Source organism: Pygocentrus nattereri, chromosome 9 (genome assembly GCF_015220715.1).
Source record: "Pygocentrus nattereri isolate fPygNat1 chromosome 9, fPygNat1.pri, whole genome shotgun sequence".
NCBI lineage: Eukaryota > Metazoa > Chordata > Actinopteri > Characiformes > Serrasalmidae > Pygocentrus > Pygocentrus nattereri.
The window spans coordinates 16,733,289-16,753,104 of NC_051219.1; the positions used below are offsets into that span (position 1 = coordinate 16,733,289).

The following is a 19,816-nucleotide window of genomic DNA, read 5'->3' on the forward strand; positions in this document are numbered from 1 at the left end:
TTTAAGTCACAGAGTTTAGAGAAAAAAATCTGCTGAGCACAGCGACACTTTTCAATGGAAGTAGCCTTTGGGGAAACTCGAATACTCTGGAAAGCATTTGGGGTTTCAGCCTCCCCTGATCAACACTGATTAAACTGCTAGTGAAACCCACAGAAACTCCACCCAAAGCCACTTTCTCACTTTTGGGGAAGTTGAAGTTTAGTACAGTGTGAGCTGCTGAGCTGTTTGTAAAGTCTCTGTGAAGTGCTGTGCAATATGTCTCCATCTACTGGAGAAAAATATTTGAATCCGGGCATTTTGAGGCCACTGGCACCATCAAAAAACACAACACACACAAGTTAATATTGCGAATTAGGTCACTGTTTATTTATATCATTGACTATTCAGAATGAACTATACGAACATATTGTGGTAGCTTAGCAAAGCTATAAGGAACCTTACTACATCTGGGATGAATGTGAAATTTGGAAAAATTGAAATGAAAAAAGTGCCCCAAAAGATAATAAATAAATCCATATCACCGAATACTCGGAAGAAATACATAAGAGCAGTTTACCTACACACTGATTTATACACAGCATAAGTGCTTACTTTTAATGCTGTCAGATTTGGCAAAGAACAGCATGGTGAAAACGAAATGTGAACTTTATATCGGCCACATAAACGTTAGGATGGTATGTGCATATTTTGGCCTATTAAAGATTTCCAGCTAAACTATTCTATCTAATGTTTACAGCTTCTTCGTAGGTCCTTGTGAACATGAAACTGACTAATGGCTACATGAATATAACACAGTGAGTTTGAACAAGGCATAAATGAAAAATGAAAGGCGTAAATACAGTAAAGGAGTGTTACAGAGCTTCTCATCCTAAAAAGTAAATGTTGTTGCTTCTTTAAATTAGATATACAGTGCAATAGGAAGCACACACAAAAAATTAGGCAACAAAATGAATGCACATCAGTATTGCTTTGGGTTTAATGTAACTGGGCCACACACTATACCCGACTGTGCCCGGAGAGTCACTGTGTGGCCTGGTATCACAAGCCCACACATTCTCTTCCCTTCTTTGTAGATTAAGGCAATACTTTGTTGAAATGTAACATTGGATTAGTGTTAAAACAAGCCATACCAATGGTTTGTGTGAACAATGTTTGCACAATTAAAGAGTAACTGTAACTTGTACCAAAGGGCAACAATAGGCATGGGTGATTTTTTTTTGTTTTGAATGGAATAAAATCAAATTCTCTCACAACATTCAGACAGACAGTAATTGATTAATGCTTTATGAACATTCACTTTTCGAGCTTAGTACTCCTTAAGGTGATACGGCCAGTCCAGAGCCATCACCTCTTGACACATGACACATTTCAGAAAAGTAAAACTGACCCTAATGGTCACAAAAAAATGCGTTTCAAAAGAAACAGGTGGGCTGACTGACCGGAGGTCAGTAGCAGTAGTAGAGCTGTGAGCGCAGGCTTCTGTAAGAGTCCTCAGCCTGCTCGCCTTCATAAAGCATGGAGTCAGGCAGAACTACACCATCCAGAGGGTCCGGCTGGCAGAACTCCACCACAAATTCCTCCTCAGCCTCAAGCAGGGTTTGTGCCCAGGCTGACATGTCCAGCCTCCCAGCCACCCCACCGTACTCCTCAGGCAGGACAGAGTGAGGGATGACGCGGTGCAGGGATGAAAGGTCTGAGCCATGTAACACATACTGCAAGGAAGAGAAAAGCTGCTTGTGATGCATTTTTTACTGGTCATGATGACGCATACAAGTAACTTAAGGTGACCAAACAAGTCATAATTACATAATGCTTAAATTTAGCAACACAGTTGCAAATAAATAAATAATCTCTATGAATTACCCTTTCAGCCATCTTCTCTTTCAAAAAAGGCTTAATTATTGCAAATATGCCCTTGAAGATGCGCGGCTCATTGATGATGTTTACAGCCTTTATTCTGATTGGAAATCCATCCTGAAATGAAAGTCAGCTGATTAATGCTTCATGACAGAAAATGTAATGATTTCAAAATATGTTCTTTAATTAAAACATCTCAGTGTGTCACTTTTGCGTCTGTGCCGATTAGCAGACTCACTTGAAGAATGCTAACAACTTTCTTTGCCAGAAGAGGGCCTGGGTTGGATGCTTGAGATAAGCCAACTCCAGTGTAATCCACCAGAATGACGATTCCATTCACTTGGGTCTCCTCAGGTTGAATCAGCTTCTCTAGCGTCAAATAAATGGCTCGTATGTTGTCCACAAATGGATAGTCATTTGGTTTCCACTTCCCTATGCAAATCAGAGCAAAAGAGTTCCTTGAGAGGTCTTATTACAGTGCGAAAAGATGTATAAGATATAAGAGTAGAGCTGCACAGTATGGACAAAATAAAAGGTCCATCTGGGGTTGGTCAGGACGTTCACAGCGAAGAATAAAACCGACCTCCATGACCTCAGCCTTATATGATATCAAAGTACTGCTTTTTCTAGGGTTCCTTAGTAAAGGCAATGGTTATATATAGAACCATGACAGCATGAAGACATGTTTGGATGGTTACATTTTTTTTCTATATGACTGAAAACCTGTTGTACATGGTTCTTTAAAGAAAGAACCACTTAAAAATGGATCTATTTCACTGCACTTCACTATTATAAGTCCTAAAACATTTTTGGTACTATTTACAACCCTGCTTCAGTGCACACTGTGCAGCTCTACCAAAGAGCAATTACTAATACTGACACATCAATTGTTAATTCAACCAACCTGGCCGTAAGCACAGGATGTAGCGGCCTTGAGGATCAGGTCTGGGCAGGACAATGAGGAAGCCCAGATCCAGCACATGCTTCACTGAGGAGGGCTTCAGGTTCTGGAACACCTCAGGCCAGGCTCTCCTGCTGCCATGGTAGTTCAGCAGCAGCTGCAGAGCTCGGTCATAATCAAACTTCCTGGCTCTGAGGAAGCGCAGGAGAAAGGCATCGTCCAGCCGTGTCCTCAGATTGGGCTGCTCTTTCAGAATCATGTCTCGCAGCGCTTGCACATCTCGAAGCCTCCACTCCGGCTTCTCCTGCAGCTCCTCTCGAGCCTTGGCCACAAGCTCTGGGGTGAGAGTGCAGCAATAGATGGGTGGAGGAGGAGCAGGGAAGCCCATTCCTCCCACCTGCTCCAGGGAAGGGCCGGCATCAATATGACCATTCTGATCTGCCATGGGCTGCTTGTGTATCTGGCAGAAGGTAAAGGCAACAACACTGTGCACACTCCAACATTACAAGTTTATTTATCAGGTTACAAACACAACCTACAGTTAAGAAGCTGATCAAGACAAGGCAGATTAATATACACATTTTATATAAGCTGTCCTGAATGAAAACAAGCACTCCAAAGAGCTGCCAAACTAACTAAACATTAGCCAAAAGCTAATAACAGTGGCTAGTGATCTGGCTAATAGTCTCATCAGTGGCGACACTGTGGCTTAGAGGGTCGCACAAACACATGGCCAATGAAAACCGTAATAACCTGGACATCCACGGCGGCAGCAGAGAGTCATTATTTTTTTATTCCTCATCATATTTTTAAACATAATCTGTTACAAACCGAGCGCAGTGATAACCCACCTGCCAGGCACAACCGCAATCAGTTCCGTGTACAGGAACAGCGCGCCCTGCCATTGGCTAGTCTTGGTAACGTCACCTATTACATCAGGCTCATGCCTCAGGTCAGGGTTGCCATGTTGTAAGAAATTCCTGTTTGCGTAGGGATTTGAATCTCACCACATCAGAATATCATGGCCTAAATAGGACGCAAATATAAACAAATCTAATAATTTGCTGTGGCGTGACGTTTATTTCAGTTTTGTGTGGCCAAATATCAATGCGTTTTTCCTCTCTCTCTCTCTCTCTCTCTCTCTCTCTCTCTCTCTCTCTCTCTCTCTCTCTCTATACAGTCAAACTATACAGTCATTTAGTTAGTCATAATGAGTAAGTTGCCCTTAAATATGACTTAGTATCGCAGAATAATGCCTTACTATGTCAGAATTATGACAAATAATCTCATTCTTGTGACTTGCTATCTCATAGTAATGAGATCAGATCATTATGACGTCGTATATTATAATCATGGGAAAGCATCTCATAATGTGAGAATGATATTTCTCATAATTATGAGAAAGTAAGTCATAATTATGTAAAACCTTCTCATTATAATGACTTACTAAATGGCCACATGTAACAACGCTGCTGTCCTCTCTTCGGGGATTAATGAAAGTGTTCGGGCACACAGCGAAGTTCTGTTCATTTTTAAAGCTCACAGTTCGTCACATCGCGCACTAAATCACATCGACAAGTCTACACGACCTAAACGAAGACCTGGAGGCGGTTATTTGTTATTTACATGTAAAGAGTAACAGGTTAATTACTCTGTCATTCTCTGTGATCAGAGCCTAATCGAGCGAAAACAGCAGGAACTCACACTAAAGGCACGATAAAGCGTTGAGGGCTGACTCACATGGAGAAAGAGTTTGTCTGCCCCCTAGCGGTCATCAGTCAGTACGACCTTCAGCAAAAGCAAAACCACGCAAGTAAAGAAATAATAATAGGCTCAGAAGTACTTGGACAAATCATTGTCAGTAAACACCGCTCATCACTGCAACCACGCACGCAATTTAAGACTGTACTATGCACAATAAACTCCAATTTGTTACCAGCGTAAAGGTGAAAAGCCAGGACCTGTCATGGTATAGGGATGCATTAGTGTGCATGGTTTGGGTAACCTGCCCCTGTAACGGTATCCTTAATGCTAAAAGACATAAACACATTTTGAAGCAACTTCCCAGCTATCATGTCCATGTGGGTGCAATGTATTTTTTAAACTGGGCTGTGTGGGTTTTACCCAGCCATGGCCCTGTAGTCGGCTTTTTGATGTATATGCTTGTATAAGCTTTAGGTTGAAATATTTGCTGAATGATTCACTGAAAATTGCAACATATAAACTAAAATATGTGACCTGTATGCATCCTTTAAGTTTTAAATCACTGTTTTGAAGCTGGAGCTGTCATAAGTAGCATTCAGTCCAGTGTGATAAAAGTGACTGTAAACTACTGTAAGTTAGGTGCTAACATAACATGAAACATAACATGAAACATAAGGGGGTCTCACACACACACACACACACACATATATATAATTGTGTAGGTTTATATCATATCAAACAGTATGTAATTAATAAATGAATGTTGACCTATGGTAAGGGTAAACAGTTCATGTGATAACCCAGCTGAGGCCCAGGTTTACTGTCAGTACTACCCATATAGGCCCCACTTGTAGCCCAACTTGGCTCCATCATTAGTCCATATAACAGGACACAAAGAGTCCCAGTGGATGATAGCTGACATGGGCCCCACTTGCAGCCCAGTTTGACTGCATCAGTTGCCACTCATGGGGCCCATATAGAGCCAACAGACATATCTTTTGGGCCCTGAAATGGTTTGCAGATAGGGAGCCCATTTGGCAGCCCACTGTCAACCCATGTGGGGCCCACATGGGCATGTTGACTGGGATGTGCTGGTCTTTTTGCAAAAAGTATACAGGTAAAAAGTCACAGGTCATGGCCTATTGACCGTTCATGTGCATGTTATGTGGTCATGGTGGCTGAGGACTGGTGAACTATTAGCCTTGACAAATTGGAAGCTCATTAATGTATGACAAATAAGAACAGCTACATCCACTTACACAGATCCACCTCCACAGGTGTCAGGAGGAAGGCGCCTGGCTTGTTCTTAAGTTATCTGGAATTGTTTTATGACATTTATCAGTCCAATACACACCTAGCAATAAATCCATGACCATGCTCTGCCACGTAGGCTGCCACTTTTATCATCTTGTTTTAAAGCATTTTTACCGCCAGCAAAGATTAGGACATAAGGAAGCTCCTCCCATGTCACATAAGTTCAGTGTTTGGCGCTCTTTTAACCTTTTAATATTTTCGACGCATCATGACTTGGTTCTCTTTTATTAAGATTGAATGGATTGATAATAATCTGCAAACAGCTGCCAAAAACAGCCACAAGAAAGACTGAATGGTCTGCATTTGGTTTTATGTTTAGCTATTTTTGTTTAACCATCTGCAAACATTACAACATTAACAATCAGCTGTTGCTTAAACTGGTCAGCAAAGGCAACTAGACTCAACTGAACAGGTTTTGTTTGGCTCTTTTCATGTTCATGCATATCATAGCAGCTGACTACAGAGATCTCCTGTGGCCCATGTCCCACTGCTTGCTAATTTCCATTAGTGCTAATCTCAGTGTTATGCTAGCACTACCTAATGGTAGTGTACATTGACTCCCAACACAAGGTTTAATATTATTTAGATTACTTACAAATGGATGTTTGAAGCTTATAACTGGCGCTTAAGTGGCACATTTGTGAATTTGAATGTTGCATATAGTGAAAAACCCCAATATTATTTGAGTAGCCTGTTAGCTGACTGCTAAGTTGTTCAGTCCAGACCTAATTAAACAAAGCCTTTTACTTCTCATACATGCAATTTGTAACAACAAATTTAACTTCCTGTACATGAATTTTATAACTAAAAACATATTTGCATTTGTGGGATCCTGCTGGTGTGGGTTTCCTCTCTTTCAGTGGTGCTTGTGAAGAATCTGCAAACAGTTATAATGACCTGCGGACACCCTGTTTATCACTGAAATAGCAAACTAATCTATAAGCTGATTCATGGAGAACATGAATCTTGGCAGCCCTAGTGAACAAATTAAGAATCACCTAATAAAAATACTATACATAATATAAAATAAATAGGCTGCACATGTTTATGTAAAAATATAACCCTGACATTTAATATCAGTTCACATTGCAAGGTTGAAATCACCCTTCTCCCTGAAGGCATGGCAAGGCACTTTTTTTGCTCATTCAGAAGTCACCAAACAGCAATGCCTATCCTAACACATACAAACAAATGGCTACCTACTTCAGTGACAAGCAACATAGCGGTATTGCGCACCCTCTTTGCTATTATCACAGAAAATAGATATCCCTCCTTAGTAATGGAGACCTGGGGTAAAGCAATACATTTAAACATTTCCATCCCAATAGACACAAAGAGTGGATATCTGGAACATATGTATAATTTTATAAAGTCTGTCACAATATATATTTTCTGTTCACAAGAAAAAGCAGAAGCCATGAGATTTACATTCATCTATAATACATTAGAGGGGAAAAAAAAACAAGATGCATATAACTCTGAACACCTAATGAGCAGTTTACACAAATTATAAAATTTCCAAGGCACAAACAATGTTATGTAGCCTATTCTTAAGTACTGTAGAAATCAGTCAGGTCATGTTGCTCATTAAAATACTGTACAACATAAACATCTAACTCTTACCAAGGCCTTGTTGTAACATTTATTATTCTTAAAATAACAACTGAAAAAAACTCTGCTAATCGTCCTCTCCGACTCAATGAAATCTGTCTCCAAGGGGAGTATAAATATGTTCCACTAGTTTAGAAAGACATTGGTCTATAAATGAGGTTGAATTTGTAATATCAGGCTTCATCCACAGTATAGTTACTGTTCACTCCTGAGGTTTTGGACTTCTTAATGGTCTACATGCCATTATATTCAATAAGGGTTTTCGTTTGTTTTTACAAGAAAGGAGGAGGAAAAATGAAACATACTACACATTATGCCGTTTTACAGATGCTCGTACCGCGAGCAAATGCTTCACAAAGAGACCAATGCAAACTGCTACTAAATGTTTTGCTGATGGCTACTTCAAATTATAACTACCTAATTTTTGTCCAAGAATCTATGAAGCAGCCTCTTGTTGAAGTGTGGTTCGCTAGTGCTAATCCACAATACACCATATTCTTTGTTTCGTGATGGCATTCAGATGGTCTCTTGCTTGGTGATTGTGGGCTGAGGGATGGCCGTTGGCTGTTTGGGCACCGTCGCTATGACCCCCTGGGCCAGTTTGTAGTGCTCAGAGCTGGAGGCTGATGGAGGAGAAGGGATTGGAGTTTCAGGAGTGGCTGTGGGCACCGAAAGAGAGAAGATCCCATAAATACACAGGAGCATGTAATAATACATCTAAACTTCCACGAACCAATGTATTTGTCAGAGCAGGATAACGTTGGAAAGAAAGAAACCATTGGATTGACATGCAATAAGAGCTCTTGTGAAATTTCTGAAGGCATTAGGAATGGTAGGAAAGAATAACAGTAGCTTTCTTTGACCAAGTAAGCCTGATTAACTCACAAAAGGATTACTCCAGCAAGCTTGTTTGTCCCTTCAGTTACCTGACTCTGCCTCAGAGAGTGGGCTTGTACACTGAAGGGAGCACATCTCTAGACAATCTGTGTTCAACTTGAAGGTTTGGGTTCAGGAACTTACACATCTGTCCATTGTGAACTGGAGTGGCCATGCTGGCAGTCACAATGACGTTGTTGCTGAGGTGCTCCTGGACCAGGTGTGGGTGTAGAGATGGAGGAGCATGGGGGGTCTCATTCGCAGAGCCTAAAATATAAAAGTCATCAATAGTTCAGAATGGGGATTGCTTTTCCATTACTTTACATGCAGTGGTTGGGTTGTAAAAAAACATTTCGGGGGCATGGTGGGTCCAGCTATCAATCCAGGGCAGAGGTCACTAATAGTCCAGACCCAGATGCTGTCCTATGCGGACCTGGACCCGTAACTGATAAACTATGGAGAATTATTTTATTCGATGGGTGGTCGTATTTTAATCGGCCTAACTTTTCTAGCCTTTACGGTAGCTTTAGCAGCCCGGGAGACTCACAGATCATGCGTTGTAAATATTACATATGAAGCTACTTAATGTAACGGTTGAGAGCGAGGAGGTGTACGCATGTGCTGAGATAAACAATGTTTATTAAGGGCAAATACAGGGTTGTAGACGAGACAGTCCAGGTTCAGAGATCCAACACAACGTGCACGAGAGTCAGGCATGACGAAATCTCAAAACAGACAAACCGATCCAATAGAAAAAACAGTACAAGAAAAGCACATCAAACATTACAAACAACAAAGACCAGCGACAACTAGTGGCAAACACAGGGCTTAAATAATCACAGGGTAAATGAGAGACAGGCGGGATCACAGGTGGAAACAATCAGGGGTGGAATCACGAAATGAGGGGGCTGGACTAAAAACCAAAACACAGCATGAACACATGGACAGGACTGGGAGGGGCCAATCGTGACAGTTAGCCAATCAGGGGATGGCCAAGGCAAGACACAGCAATCTGAGATGAAAGTGAGTCAAAGGGAAGTTACTTCACATGATGTGCTCTAAAAAGAGAAAACTGACAATAAACATTGTTGAAATATCACTGAATTGTACTTGATTTCATTTGACATTCAGTTGTTTACTGTATAAGATGTTGATACACCTACTAGGCAACTTCAGTTTATGGCACTGAATCATAATTCAAGTTAGACATTATGATGTTCTGGACCTTTGCTTTAGGAAATTTTCTTTAACTGGCCCTTACTGAATTTTAATTAGCGGCCTCTGATCTATGGGCTTTACAGATGCTTCATATAGAGGAAACTATATATTCACGTCTTATAACCTCATATATAATATTAATAGAGTGTTCCTTTTTGTGGCATTGTCTTTGTTGTATGCTAAGGGACTTGCCAAGTGTTTCAACCTCTTCAGATCTCAAATCAAACCACTTTTGTTAGTTCTGCTGTTGTCAGTCAGTTTGAGGGTCAGTCACATCTCTCACTTTCAGACCATTTTGTGGTTTCTGGAACATTGCTCAGCTCTCTAACATAGAAATCTTCCATCCTTAATAAAAATACAGGGCATAAGTTTCTCAGTATTCATGCTGAATAATTTATTGGTGCCTTTTAACACAGTTGTTTAATATATGTTATTCTCCACTAACAAAACTGACCACAGCAATGACAAACAACATTTATAATATTACAAGATCCATTTTTTTACTTCAAAGTTCTCTGGTTAATGCTAGTTATCATACCTGTATTTCTTTACAAAGATGCATTTTATGCATTCTGTATGGTGGGCACAGTTTCCAGGTCCAGCAAATATCTCCAACCCAAATTTTGACTGCATATTTAAACCAGCTCAATTTGCTTGTTTTACCCAAAGAACCCCCACAGTGCTTAAATCTTGCACATGGATCGAAAGAAAATATGGCTAATTGAGATCTTTATTGATATCACATTCATCTGACGGGGATGGAAAATGATAAAATGAGAGGTCATTTTACAAGGGTGGGGGGTTGTGTGAAATCCTTAACTAGGTCTATTCTTATTATAAACATTGTTATCCTTACCTCCTAGAAGCATCTCCTGGAGGAGGTTGTCTATCTTGGCCATTCCAAACAGCTTAACGAACTGGATTTGCTCAATCATCTGCCAGGTGATGCTCTGCAGCGTAGGCAGAAGAAGGAGAAGTTCCCCGAATCGTCCCCTTGAGTCGTACTGTCGGTCATTGATGTAGTCCTCTAAGCTAACCTGCACCTGGTATCGCATCCGTTTGATCTTGCTTGGATCACTTAGACCTTTGGCATCTAGCAGTGAAGAAAGAACCCAACCAGAGATTCATGATTTGTTTTTAATCCAATCAAATGTGTTTAATGTACATTGATATTCATTCAGGTATATAAAAACATTGTGTGGTCACTCATTCCTGAGATGGTATACCAACCTGGGTCAAAGAATACGATAGCCTTCAAGCAGGCATATTCGTTGTCATCTATTTGGAGCTCCTGGAAAGGAAGGACCAACTCATCGAGAATTCTCACTGTTACCCGACTCACTTCCAGCTCTGGGCAGTTCCGAGGAATTATGTAGTCATTACCTGGGTGGAGAAGGAAGAGCTTTAAATGTAATCATATGGAACATGAAGTAAAATATGCTGAATCCAATCCAAGTAGTAATATACTTTATGGGCAAGTTCAGTTTATTTTTAGTTTAACAATATAAACTCTAAAAATCAAACCTAAAACTCTTACCTAGTAGTAACAGGTCTTTATACAGCATGGAGCGTTTGGCAGCTCCAAGCAGGAGATGTTCCCCTGCATGAGCTCGCAGCAAAGCAACCTGGGGAAAACAAAAAAACATACACCTGCTTTAAACAGAGAAACTTTAATGCAACTTGAGTTGCACCTACATGAAACTAAATTGCACATAAGTTATATAATGTAAAGCATTGTGCAAATAAATTAAAATTGCATCTGAACATCATTAAACAGCCAATTAAAATGCAGACAACACATCAAATTATCAGATTAAATAACATACTTTCAAACAACTGATTGAACTGGATCAATGGATAAGAAAATAATACAAAAGATAATAAAAGGTAATTCTGTTATCAGCTGTGTTATCTAGCCTGTCAATGCTAACAGCTACTTAATCGGTTGCTTGTTCCAGCGTTAATTCTTTTTTGTTAGCTGCTGTTATCATGTATCATCATAATGTTCTCCTCTCTCCTCTCTTTAGTTCTTCTCTATTTTTTCGACTTCATTTGGAATCCCAATTGATAAAAAATATTACAGAAGAGGAGACTGAGAGATACACACAACAGATAAAAAAAGAACAAAAAAGAATCCTAGATGGACAGATAAAAGAACAGCAATGACTGCTGGAAAAAATATAGGAACATGATAAAAAATGATGCAAAAATATTCAGATTACGCCTTGTGGATGACAAAAAAACGAGCTGTTCATTTGACTAACTACTGGAGTAAGACTAGCTTTACACTGCGACTTTCTTGCAACTTTCTTGAAACCTATGTGAAGCAAAATTTCACATGACTTGAATAATGTAAAATGCACTACAACTTACTTGGCACAGTGCCATAACAGTTGCAAGCAACTTTTTGGAACAAGTTTCATGAAACAGCCAATCAAAACACTGGAAAAAATATACGAAGATGATAAAAATGCTACAAGTATATTTTACAGAGGGGTTGTTTTTATTGTTTTTTTCATTGTTTTTATTGATTGGTTTTAAATTGCTCCATGTAACTGTCAAGTTGCACAGAAAATATGTTGCCGGCAATTCACAACATGCAACTAGTTGCCTGAAAGCTTCACTGTGCAAAGCTAGCCTTAAGCTCTCTTTTCATGGGAATGGTTTGTAGCTGTGAAAGAGTGCGCTTGAGTGTAGGAGTGGGCAGTGATTACACCACTTAAAGGGTCAGAGTTCTAATCATCAGAGGTTCCCACAGATTTCAAGCATGGTGGAGGAGGAATTGAGAGGTTGTGCACGTCTTTCTGTACAGACAAGTGTGTGTGAGTGTGAGAAGATGCTCTGTCATACATGGCCAGCATCCACAAATCAGTTACCCTGGCTTGGTGCTAGAACGGTTAATGATTCCGGAGGTCTTAAGGAGAGGTGTAACTTTAAAACCAGCTCATCACTTTCTAACCTGGGACATCAAAACACATTAACCACTAGCGCAAAGGATCTTACACACCTCCTTTCCATCTCTACCACCTTGTTTTTCTCACAAGACATATTTCTCTATGCTAAATCACATGGAGTGCTGGACAATAAACTGATGGTGCACACCACTCTAAAAGTTAAGATTATTTTTTCTTTTTTTCAGATCTATGATAGAATATGGAACCTTTTAGGCATTAAACAACAAAACATTACACAACTGAATTAAAATTTTAACAGTTAACTGTAATGCTCTAACTTTCTAACTCTGCCCGAGGGTCCTTCAGCACTAAAATCAAGACAGGGACAGATTGGGCTTCACACCTGGGCGAACCCGTGCCTCACTTTATTAAACTAGGTCTTGAAAGACAGCCATATAAAACAATTGCCATACATGAGGCCCTTCTACAGTCTTAGGGGAAGAGTCTCTAGGGTCTATATGTGCACCTCCCCAACTTAGAGGTTTCACAGAATAAAGGAAGCCTAACATAGGAGAACATCTTGGCCCAATAGTGAAGCTGGCGTACTTTCAAACATTTGCTCTAACTCTTACCTGGTCATCCAGAGGGAGGTCGCAAAAGGCTGGGATGTATTTGGCCCACTCTACTAGCACCAACAACTGCTGCTTCATAGACTCGCAGACATCTGTGATAGTGGCCATCTTCTTTGTTCGGATGTCACCATTGATGATGGGTCCTGGAGAGGAGATCTGCAGCACAGCGAAAGGTGTTGTTTACAATCTATGTTTTAATGCAATACATTTAGACATATTGTTACATGGGTTTCCAGTACTGGTCTGGGAGTGTCAGAGTCCAGCACAGTTAGATTTCCCTTATTCAACACATCTACTAATTACTAACTAACTGCTCAGTTGAGTCAGATGTGGTAGAGTAGGGAAATAGCCAAAGTGTGCTGGAAAAGGCCATCCAGGACCAGAGCTGGATACTGAATATTTGGTTATTCAGTTTAGATGTCCTTTATAGACCTGTCTGGAGAGGACGTCTGCTTGGATGAGTGCGTTGATGGATGGTAAGCTGCTGTCTTCATAGCTGGACCTCCTGGTGCTGATTCTGTCTCTTTCGTTCTGTACAGCTGCACCAGAAAGAGAACGAATGGATGAGTGGAATTAGTCATTTTTACTTTTGTCAATCACAAGGGTTTTCAGTCTAAATATTTTTTGTAGTGCTATAGGAAGTTTATCACAGACCATAATCACTGCTATCAGCCAACTTATGCAGACAGCAATATTAGCTCTGACTCTGGGGGGTGGGGGGTGGTCAAGGTTGGGCTGTTTATCAGTGTGCAGTTATGATGCCTCCAAACTGTTTGCTCAGCACAAGTGCAATGCATTTCAGAGTGAACATTAACAAAGTGCCTGTCTCACTCTGATATTGCACAATGTTCCAGACTCTCAACGCAGTGGCTTGTTTCAACCCAGCATAGGGCACGAGCAGATCTTTCAGTCTTATTTGTAGCTCATAACTACATAAACATAAATACTTCTGCGAAAAAATTAAACTTACATGAATTTCTACCCCAAATGCTGCTAGGCTATCAGTGCTAACAAATACTTTAAGCCAGTGGTCACCCAAACCATTTAAACAAAACATGTTCATATGTTTGCTCCATAGATTAGTGTTAGCATAGTAATACTTATTAAAAGAGAGATAGAAGTATCTTACTGAATGATGACAAGCCTACGAAAGTGACGTTCCATTTGGCAAAAAAAGAACAAAGAAATCTACGGTTGGTCTGGTACATTACTACTGATTTTCACACATGAAAACTGTGGCAATGGCCAATGGCCGACAAGACGTTCAGGAGTTACCATGCAAAATGTCTATAATGGTAATGGTACCAAATTGTGCTCAGAAAAGAAAAGAATCCATTTATCGTAGATGGCTGTCCTTTCTTTTAGCTATTTGCAGTCTTTATTTTTTCATTTTTATAGTTCATAATGAGACATAATGTGTCCTGGAAGCCCAGCACATTTGAATGATTTCTCTGCTTCAATGCACCATTTCAACTCACCAAGGTGTTGTTAATGAGCTGATTAGTTGGATTGGTTGTGTTGGGAGTAAAACAATAAAAAGAGCAGGGCAGTGGGCCTCCACGACCAGGGTTGAGAAACTCTGTTCTAAACCACACTGACTTGTCTGCATGGCCTGAATTAAGACCTGGATGCAGTTTGAGAGACTGTTTTGGAAAACGATTTGTAAGACTGTTCACTTCCAGTGTTTGTTAGCTACCTTGTAGCTCCAGCTCTAAACTAAAGAAGCAAATTTGGACACCAAACATGTCTTGGCAAATCAACTGCCTTTGGGGTAAAACAAAAATCATATCACAAAAAATATTTGAAACTATTCCAGGTATACAGAATGGGTATATACCTTCTTTCTTCATCCCGGCTCGAAAACATTTCTTTAGCCTACAGTATCTGCATTGGTTCCTCTTGTCTTTGTCCACTATGCACTGTCTATTGAACCTGTAACAAAGACAAATGCCACCAAATTTAGAGCTCACCACTCAGAAATATAACAGATGTTGTTTGTGCCTCATGGGGCAGCACTGGAAGTGCCAGTCATGGAGATTCTGACCTGCAGGAGTACATGTGGTTTTTGCGTACGCTGCGTCTGAAGAAGCCCTTGCAGCCATCACAGCTGGAGGCTCCGTAGTGTTTGCCAGTTGCCCGGTCCCCACAAATGGCGCACAGGGTACCTGTACCCAGGTGGTTGGCAGTGTTCATGTTGGCACTCTCAGCTGGTGAGGAGTCTGAAATGAGAGGTACTTTTAGTGAAAATAATCAGGTAGATGGGACACTCAAGTTTACTTCTTTCAGGTTCCATATGGTACCAAAAAAAGTTGGTGTAACGCAGAACTTAAATGTTTTTCAAGAGCTTTATACAATAGGTATATGATAGAGTCATCATAGTATTGAACCATACAGAAAACCATCTATGTGGTCAAGTGGTTTGAGTATTCATGGTTCTGCATGGATATGCAAAAGTTTCAGCACCCCTGGTCAATTTGCATGTTGTGCATTTGTTTTTTTATAATATGTTAAACCCAGTAAATACATTTGTTGTGTACTTAAACAATAGGTTTTGTACTTAAATGAGCAAAAAAGCCATACTTAAATGTGTTCCCTGTAGAGAATGTGTTCACTCATTTTCACTTACAAAATCATCAAAACGGGTCATTTTACCAAACTTTTGCCTATAACTGCATATACAACCACTGCCTTCACTAAAGAACACTTAAGTACACACTATAAACACATAAGCTGTAAATGGCTCAAAGATTACATATTTGTCATAGTTTATTAATTATAGTATAATAACTATAGAGCACTAAATTCTGCTGCTGTCTTTTTTACTATCAATTTTTTATCACTGAACTGGAGAAGTAGCCTGAAAGTCTTTAATTATACTGTACAACCCTGTACTGGTAGAATGACATTAAACCTGAATTGAATCGAATAGAATTAAGACACCCTTTGTTTTAAGGCAGTATAATTACTGATATCAAATGATGTTGTCAGAGCGACACTCAATAAATTGAATGCATGTGCAAGATGAACTTTTCTAGAGTCAGAATCCTGTGAAAAGTGTCTGAACAGGCAAAGAGTAAGAATAGCAATCAAGGTACATAAGACCAAGTTAGACCCACATTTCTTTACAGTGATGTTGACAGAAACCAGATGCTACTGCAAATATAGCCATTTTATTTATTATCCAAAACCACTAGTAGAATTTTATATGCAATGCTTATTATGATAAAATTATTAAGCTGAAATCTTTTCTCAAAACTATTGTAAAACATTGTCTCAGACATCAGGCATTAACTCATAACCACTCCATGTAAAACTTTCTGTGACGGAGCTTTAAGAGGCATAAAACTCTTCAGATGCCTGGCTCCTGTCAACAACTTGGTAAGTTTCTCCCAAACAGAACAACAGAGCATTTCACACCAAACTCTGAACGACTATTGTAAATTGTAAAAAAATGTTAACAGTACATAATGCCAAACTTTTGAAGAATTGATGGAATTCCTCTTTAATATGTTTGCCACTCTGAATGAGAAGAATTAAACAGTTATTCTGAGTTAATTCATGGTTCTTCTGCCTCGATTTCTTAAGTTTGTTGGTGTCTTATACGCTTTTAGTCATCTAAGAAAGGAGGATGATCGCAGATAACAGAGTCAGCTCAAGCAGATTCAGAGGAAATGGGCAAAAGGTCACAGCAGGGCTGTAAAATAGTTTGAAAAGCCCAGTTTGCACTGCAATCAATTAGCTGTGAATCATTCTAATGAAAATGTGCAATAGAGGACTGTTTGCTAAGTAATCCAGAGGTGATTATAGCTAAAACTCCAGCAGCAGGCCCCCAACAGAATGAATCATTACTCAAGAATGCGTGCATAAACGTGAGTATGAGTACTTTAAAAGCTTGACAACTTAGAACACAAAATGAAAGCAACTGAAATTGTGCACCTCTATTAAATTAACATATTCAAAACAAGTTTTTTTATGATTTTTTTAAAGAATTTTAATGAGTTAAATGAATCCTTTTTAAAAAAGGTGTTGCCTTTGTGTTGGAGCACGGCGGGACTACGTTCAAACCAAATCAATTGCTTAAGCTGATCAAAGGGAAGTACATGTTACGTGATGGATGTGTCAATTGGCCGATTTTAAGTGGGCTGAATTGGGCAGAACATGTGACAGGATTGGAACTCACACTCATCATCTAACTGATGATGTTTTGTGGGCTAATAAAATTAATCAGCAAACAAATCCATTCAACCACTATGCTGTAACCCAACTGTTCACCATTCTCCAGCTGTGAAGACACTCACAAATGCACTGTAATGTAATGTAATGCACTGAAGTGATTTTCAAAGCAGCCATTCCACAGCTGAGATGTTCAAACACCGCAAGGCCACAAAATGATTCAGAATGTATTGACATTTGTCAGATTTTGTTGATGGAACCAATTTGATTTCTCATGAATCCCAGACATGGGAGACTAAACAGCAAAAGATTTCCATGACATATTCTACGGTTGACATCCATTCATCTTGCTGTCAGCCAACACTGGAAACTCTACTCCAAATAGACATTTCATCCTCAACCGACCACAGAAAACATGAAGTAAGAGGAGCTAGATGGAATCACACTGGGATTTTCAGTGGCGTAACTTTGTCTTGGAATGAAACATGACCCCCGCTATCCTACAAGACAGAGCTTGCAATGTTCATCTTTCCCAAAACCTTAAAATCCATATCCTAAGTGTTTCTCTATTGTCACAACTCATGTAGGTTCAAGACCAGCTGTTACCTAACATGCATCACACAGAGGCATCCCAAAGGAATGGCCCCAAAAGTCTATAAAAGAGCACGAAAACCTATTAAACCTGATCATCCCACACTTGACCAAACATTCAGTTGCCAATATAAAGTTGGAGGACTCAAAGTTCAGCACGGGGCCTGAACGTAAGGGATGACTCACCTGTGCTCATGGCGAGCACTTGCATGTTCTCAAACTCCAGGGTGGTGTAGGCTGGGTCCAGGGCCTCACTATAGTCTGCCATCTCCATGTCTGCTAGGGCTTTGGACAAACGCATTCTCAGCTAACCTGACACTGGGGGCAAAGACTTGTCCTCTTGGTGGAGTTCGGACCCCCACCTCTCTTAGAGCAAGTCCCGCCCCTCAGAGAGGTAGACACCTCAGAGTGACACAGGACATGTCCTCTAGGGCAAAGATGAGGCTGACTTTGACTGACAGGCTGGCCCCTCCCGCTAGGCCACGGCTCAGTTCTGGAGTGGGGTGGCCCTTGGGTTAATCATTGTCTGGATTTTTTAGTGCTAAATCAGGATTGTTTCTAAGATATAGAAGAAGGCCCCTCTCTCTCTCTCCCTCTCTATGTATCTCTCAATGTCTCTCTCTCTCTCTCTCTCTCTCTCTCTCAATATCTGTCAGTAAAGCTGCAGCAACTTCATGACTGGAGCAAACACATTGAGTTCTTGCCATGTTGCTCTAGTTGGATTTTGCTGCCTGTCACACCAGCCCAAGCTAGTTTGTTAGCTGGCTGATCTTATATCTTCTCTGTGATCCTCATCAAAAGCCTGCATAGTTATGTCTGCATAGTTGTTCACAGTCATTCAGAGTGGCTTGATGAAATGGTCAGAATTGCTCTTAGTGGTGGTGATAGAAACCAGACGTCTAAAGACTAATTCCTTTAAAAGCTTCTTCACAGAAAGTTATAACATGATATTGTTATGAATATGCTGCTTGATACCTGAGACACTGTTTTATAACAGTTCTTTAAACATATTCATGGTGGAGAGGTCCTTGCAAGGTGGTATAAGGCATAATAATCTCCAAAGAAAACATATTTTTTTCAGGTTTACCATTATCTTAACATTATCACACTACATATAATATATATATATATATATATATATATATATATATATATATATATATATATATATATATATATACTCAGAAGCAGAGAATTTGCACTGCAAACATTGCGACCCCTGGTTCCCATCACCATCACTGTAAAGCAATCTGAGTGCAAGTACAATTTCACATCATCAAGTACAATTTCACACATCCATTGGATTATGCTGATAATTAGAAACATTAACGGAATTCCCCTTTAAATTACTTAGTCTAATGACTAATGTTCTTATTGAGGGAGTGACAGAAATGTTTCCCAGGTTGTATTATATTATGCACTCACGGAATCAGATTGAGAAGCAGCCAGGCTCATTTCCATGCTTAAATTATGTGTTTGCTAAGTCTCTGTTAATTCTTGCACAATAAACAATAAACAGCAATGACTCTCACTAGCTAGGAAATTGTGACCTTTATGTAAAAGAACTCATTGTTCTACAGAAAACTCATATGCACGTGCAGCACAGTTCCTGTTCCAATTATAGAGAACAGAATGCTTGACATCTACCTTATGCCAAACTCTATCATAACTAATAACCGCAGCAAGTCAATGGGAAAGCGCTGGCGGCACGTGCTGGAGTGTATATGTGTTTGCTAGTCACGGTGCTGGTAGTGAGAATTAAAGAGGACAAAGGAAGCTTGAAGACAAGAAAGTGACTAATGAACATTTTTCATGCAATGTACAAAAGGCTTAAACAGCCTATAATAACTGCTTTAGTAAAAACATAATATAGACAAGACCTAGTTTTCATGAAGCACCATTAAAGTCTTAAAGGAGAATTCCACCGATTTTTCAAAATTTCTGCATAATTAAGAGTTCACATCTAAACAAAGTCATTCATCGTGATTTGATGAGAAGTGCTCCATTCTAGAGAAACTTACCAAGTCAGAATTGTTCACAGTGGC

The 19,816-nt window shown here is 39.8% G+C and overlaps 2 protein-coding genes across 3 annotated transcripts; both read right to left on the minus strand.

Moving 5' to 3' along the window:
* Window positions 1–338: 338 nt before the first annotated feature.
* On the minus strand, window positions 339–3,711 carry ttpal (tocopherol (alpha) transfer protein-like). 2 transcript variants are annotated; one of them, XM_017694179.2, is made up of 5 exons: window positions 3,610–3,711; window positions 2,762–3,218; window positions 2,096–2,289; window positions 1,864–1,974; window positions 339–1,712 (listed from the first exon to the last, which is right to left on the minus strand). In XM_017694179.2, the coding sequence occupies exons 1-5, from the start codon at window positions 3,661–3,663 to the stop codon at window positions 1,446–1,448; spliced, it is 1,083 nt and encodes a 360-aa protein (XP_017549668.1). In that variant the 5' UTR covers window positions 3,664–3,711; the 3' UTR covers window positions 339–1,445. The 2 variants fall into 2 exon arrangements, with proteins under 2 accessions (XP_017549668.1, XP_017549669.1); XM_017694180.2 differs by lacking the exon at window positions 3,610–3,711 and adding an exon at window positions 3,512–3,582.
* Window positions 3,712–6,505: 2,794 nt separating this feature from the next.
* Window positions 6,506–18,121, minus strand: hnf4a (hepatocyte nuclear factor 4, alpha). The gene is made up of 10 exons (XM_017694309.2): window positions 17,958–18,121; window positions 15,052–15,226; window positions 14,845–14,939; window positions 13,440–13,546; window positions 13,008–13,163; window positions 11,019–11,106; window positions 10,712–10,864; window positions 10,338–10,574; window positions 8,408–8,530; window positions 6,506–8,046 (listed from the first exon to the last, which is right to left on the minus strand). Exons 1-10 carry the CDS (start codon window positions 18,070–18,072, stop codon window positions 7,904–7,906), a joined length of 1,392 nt encoding a protein of 463 aa, XP_017549798.2. The 5' UTR covers window positions 18,073–18,121; the 3' UTR covers window positions 6,506–7,903.
* Window positions 18,122–19,816: the final 1,695 nt, after the last annotated feature.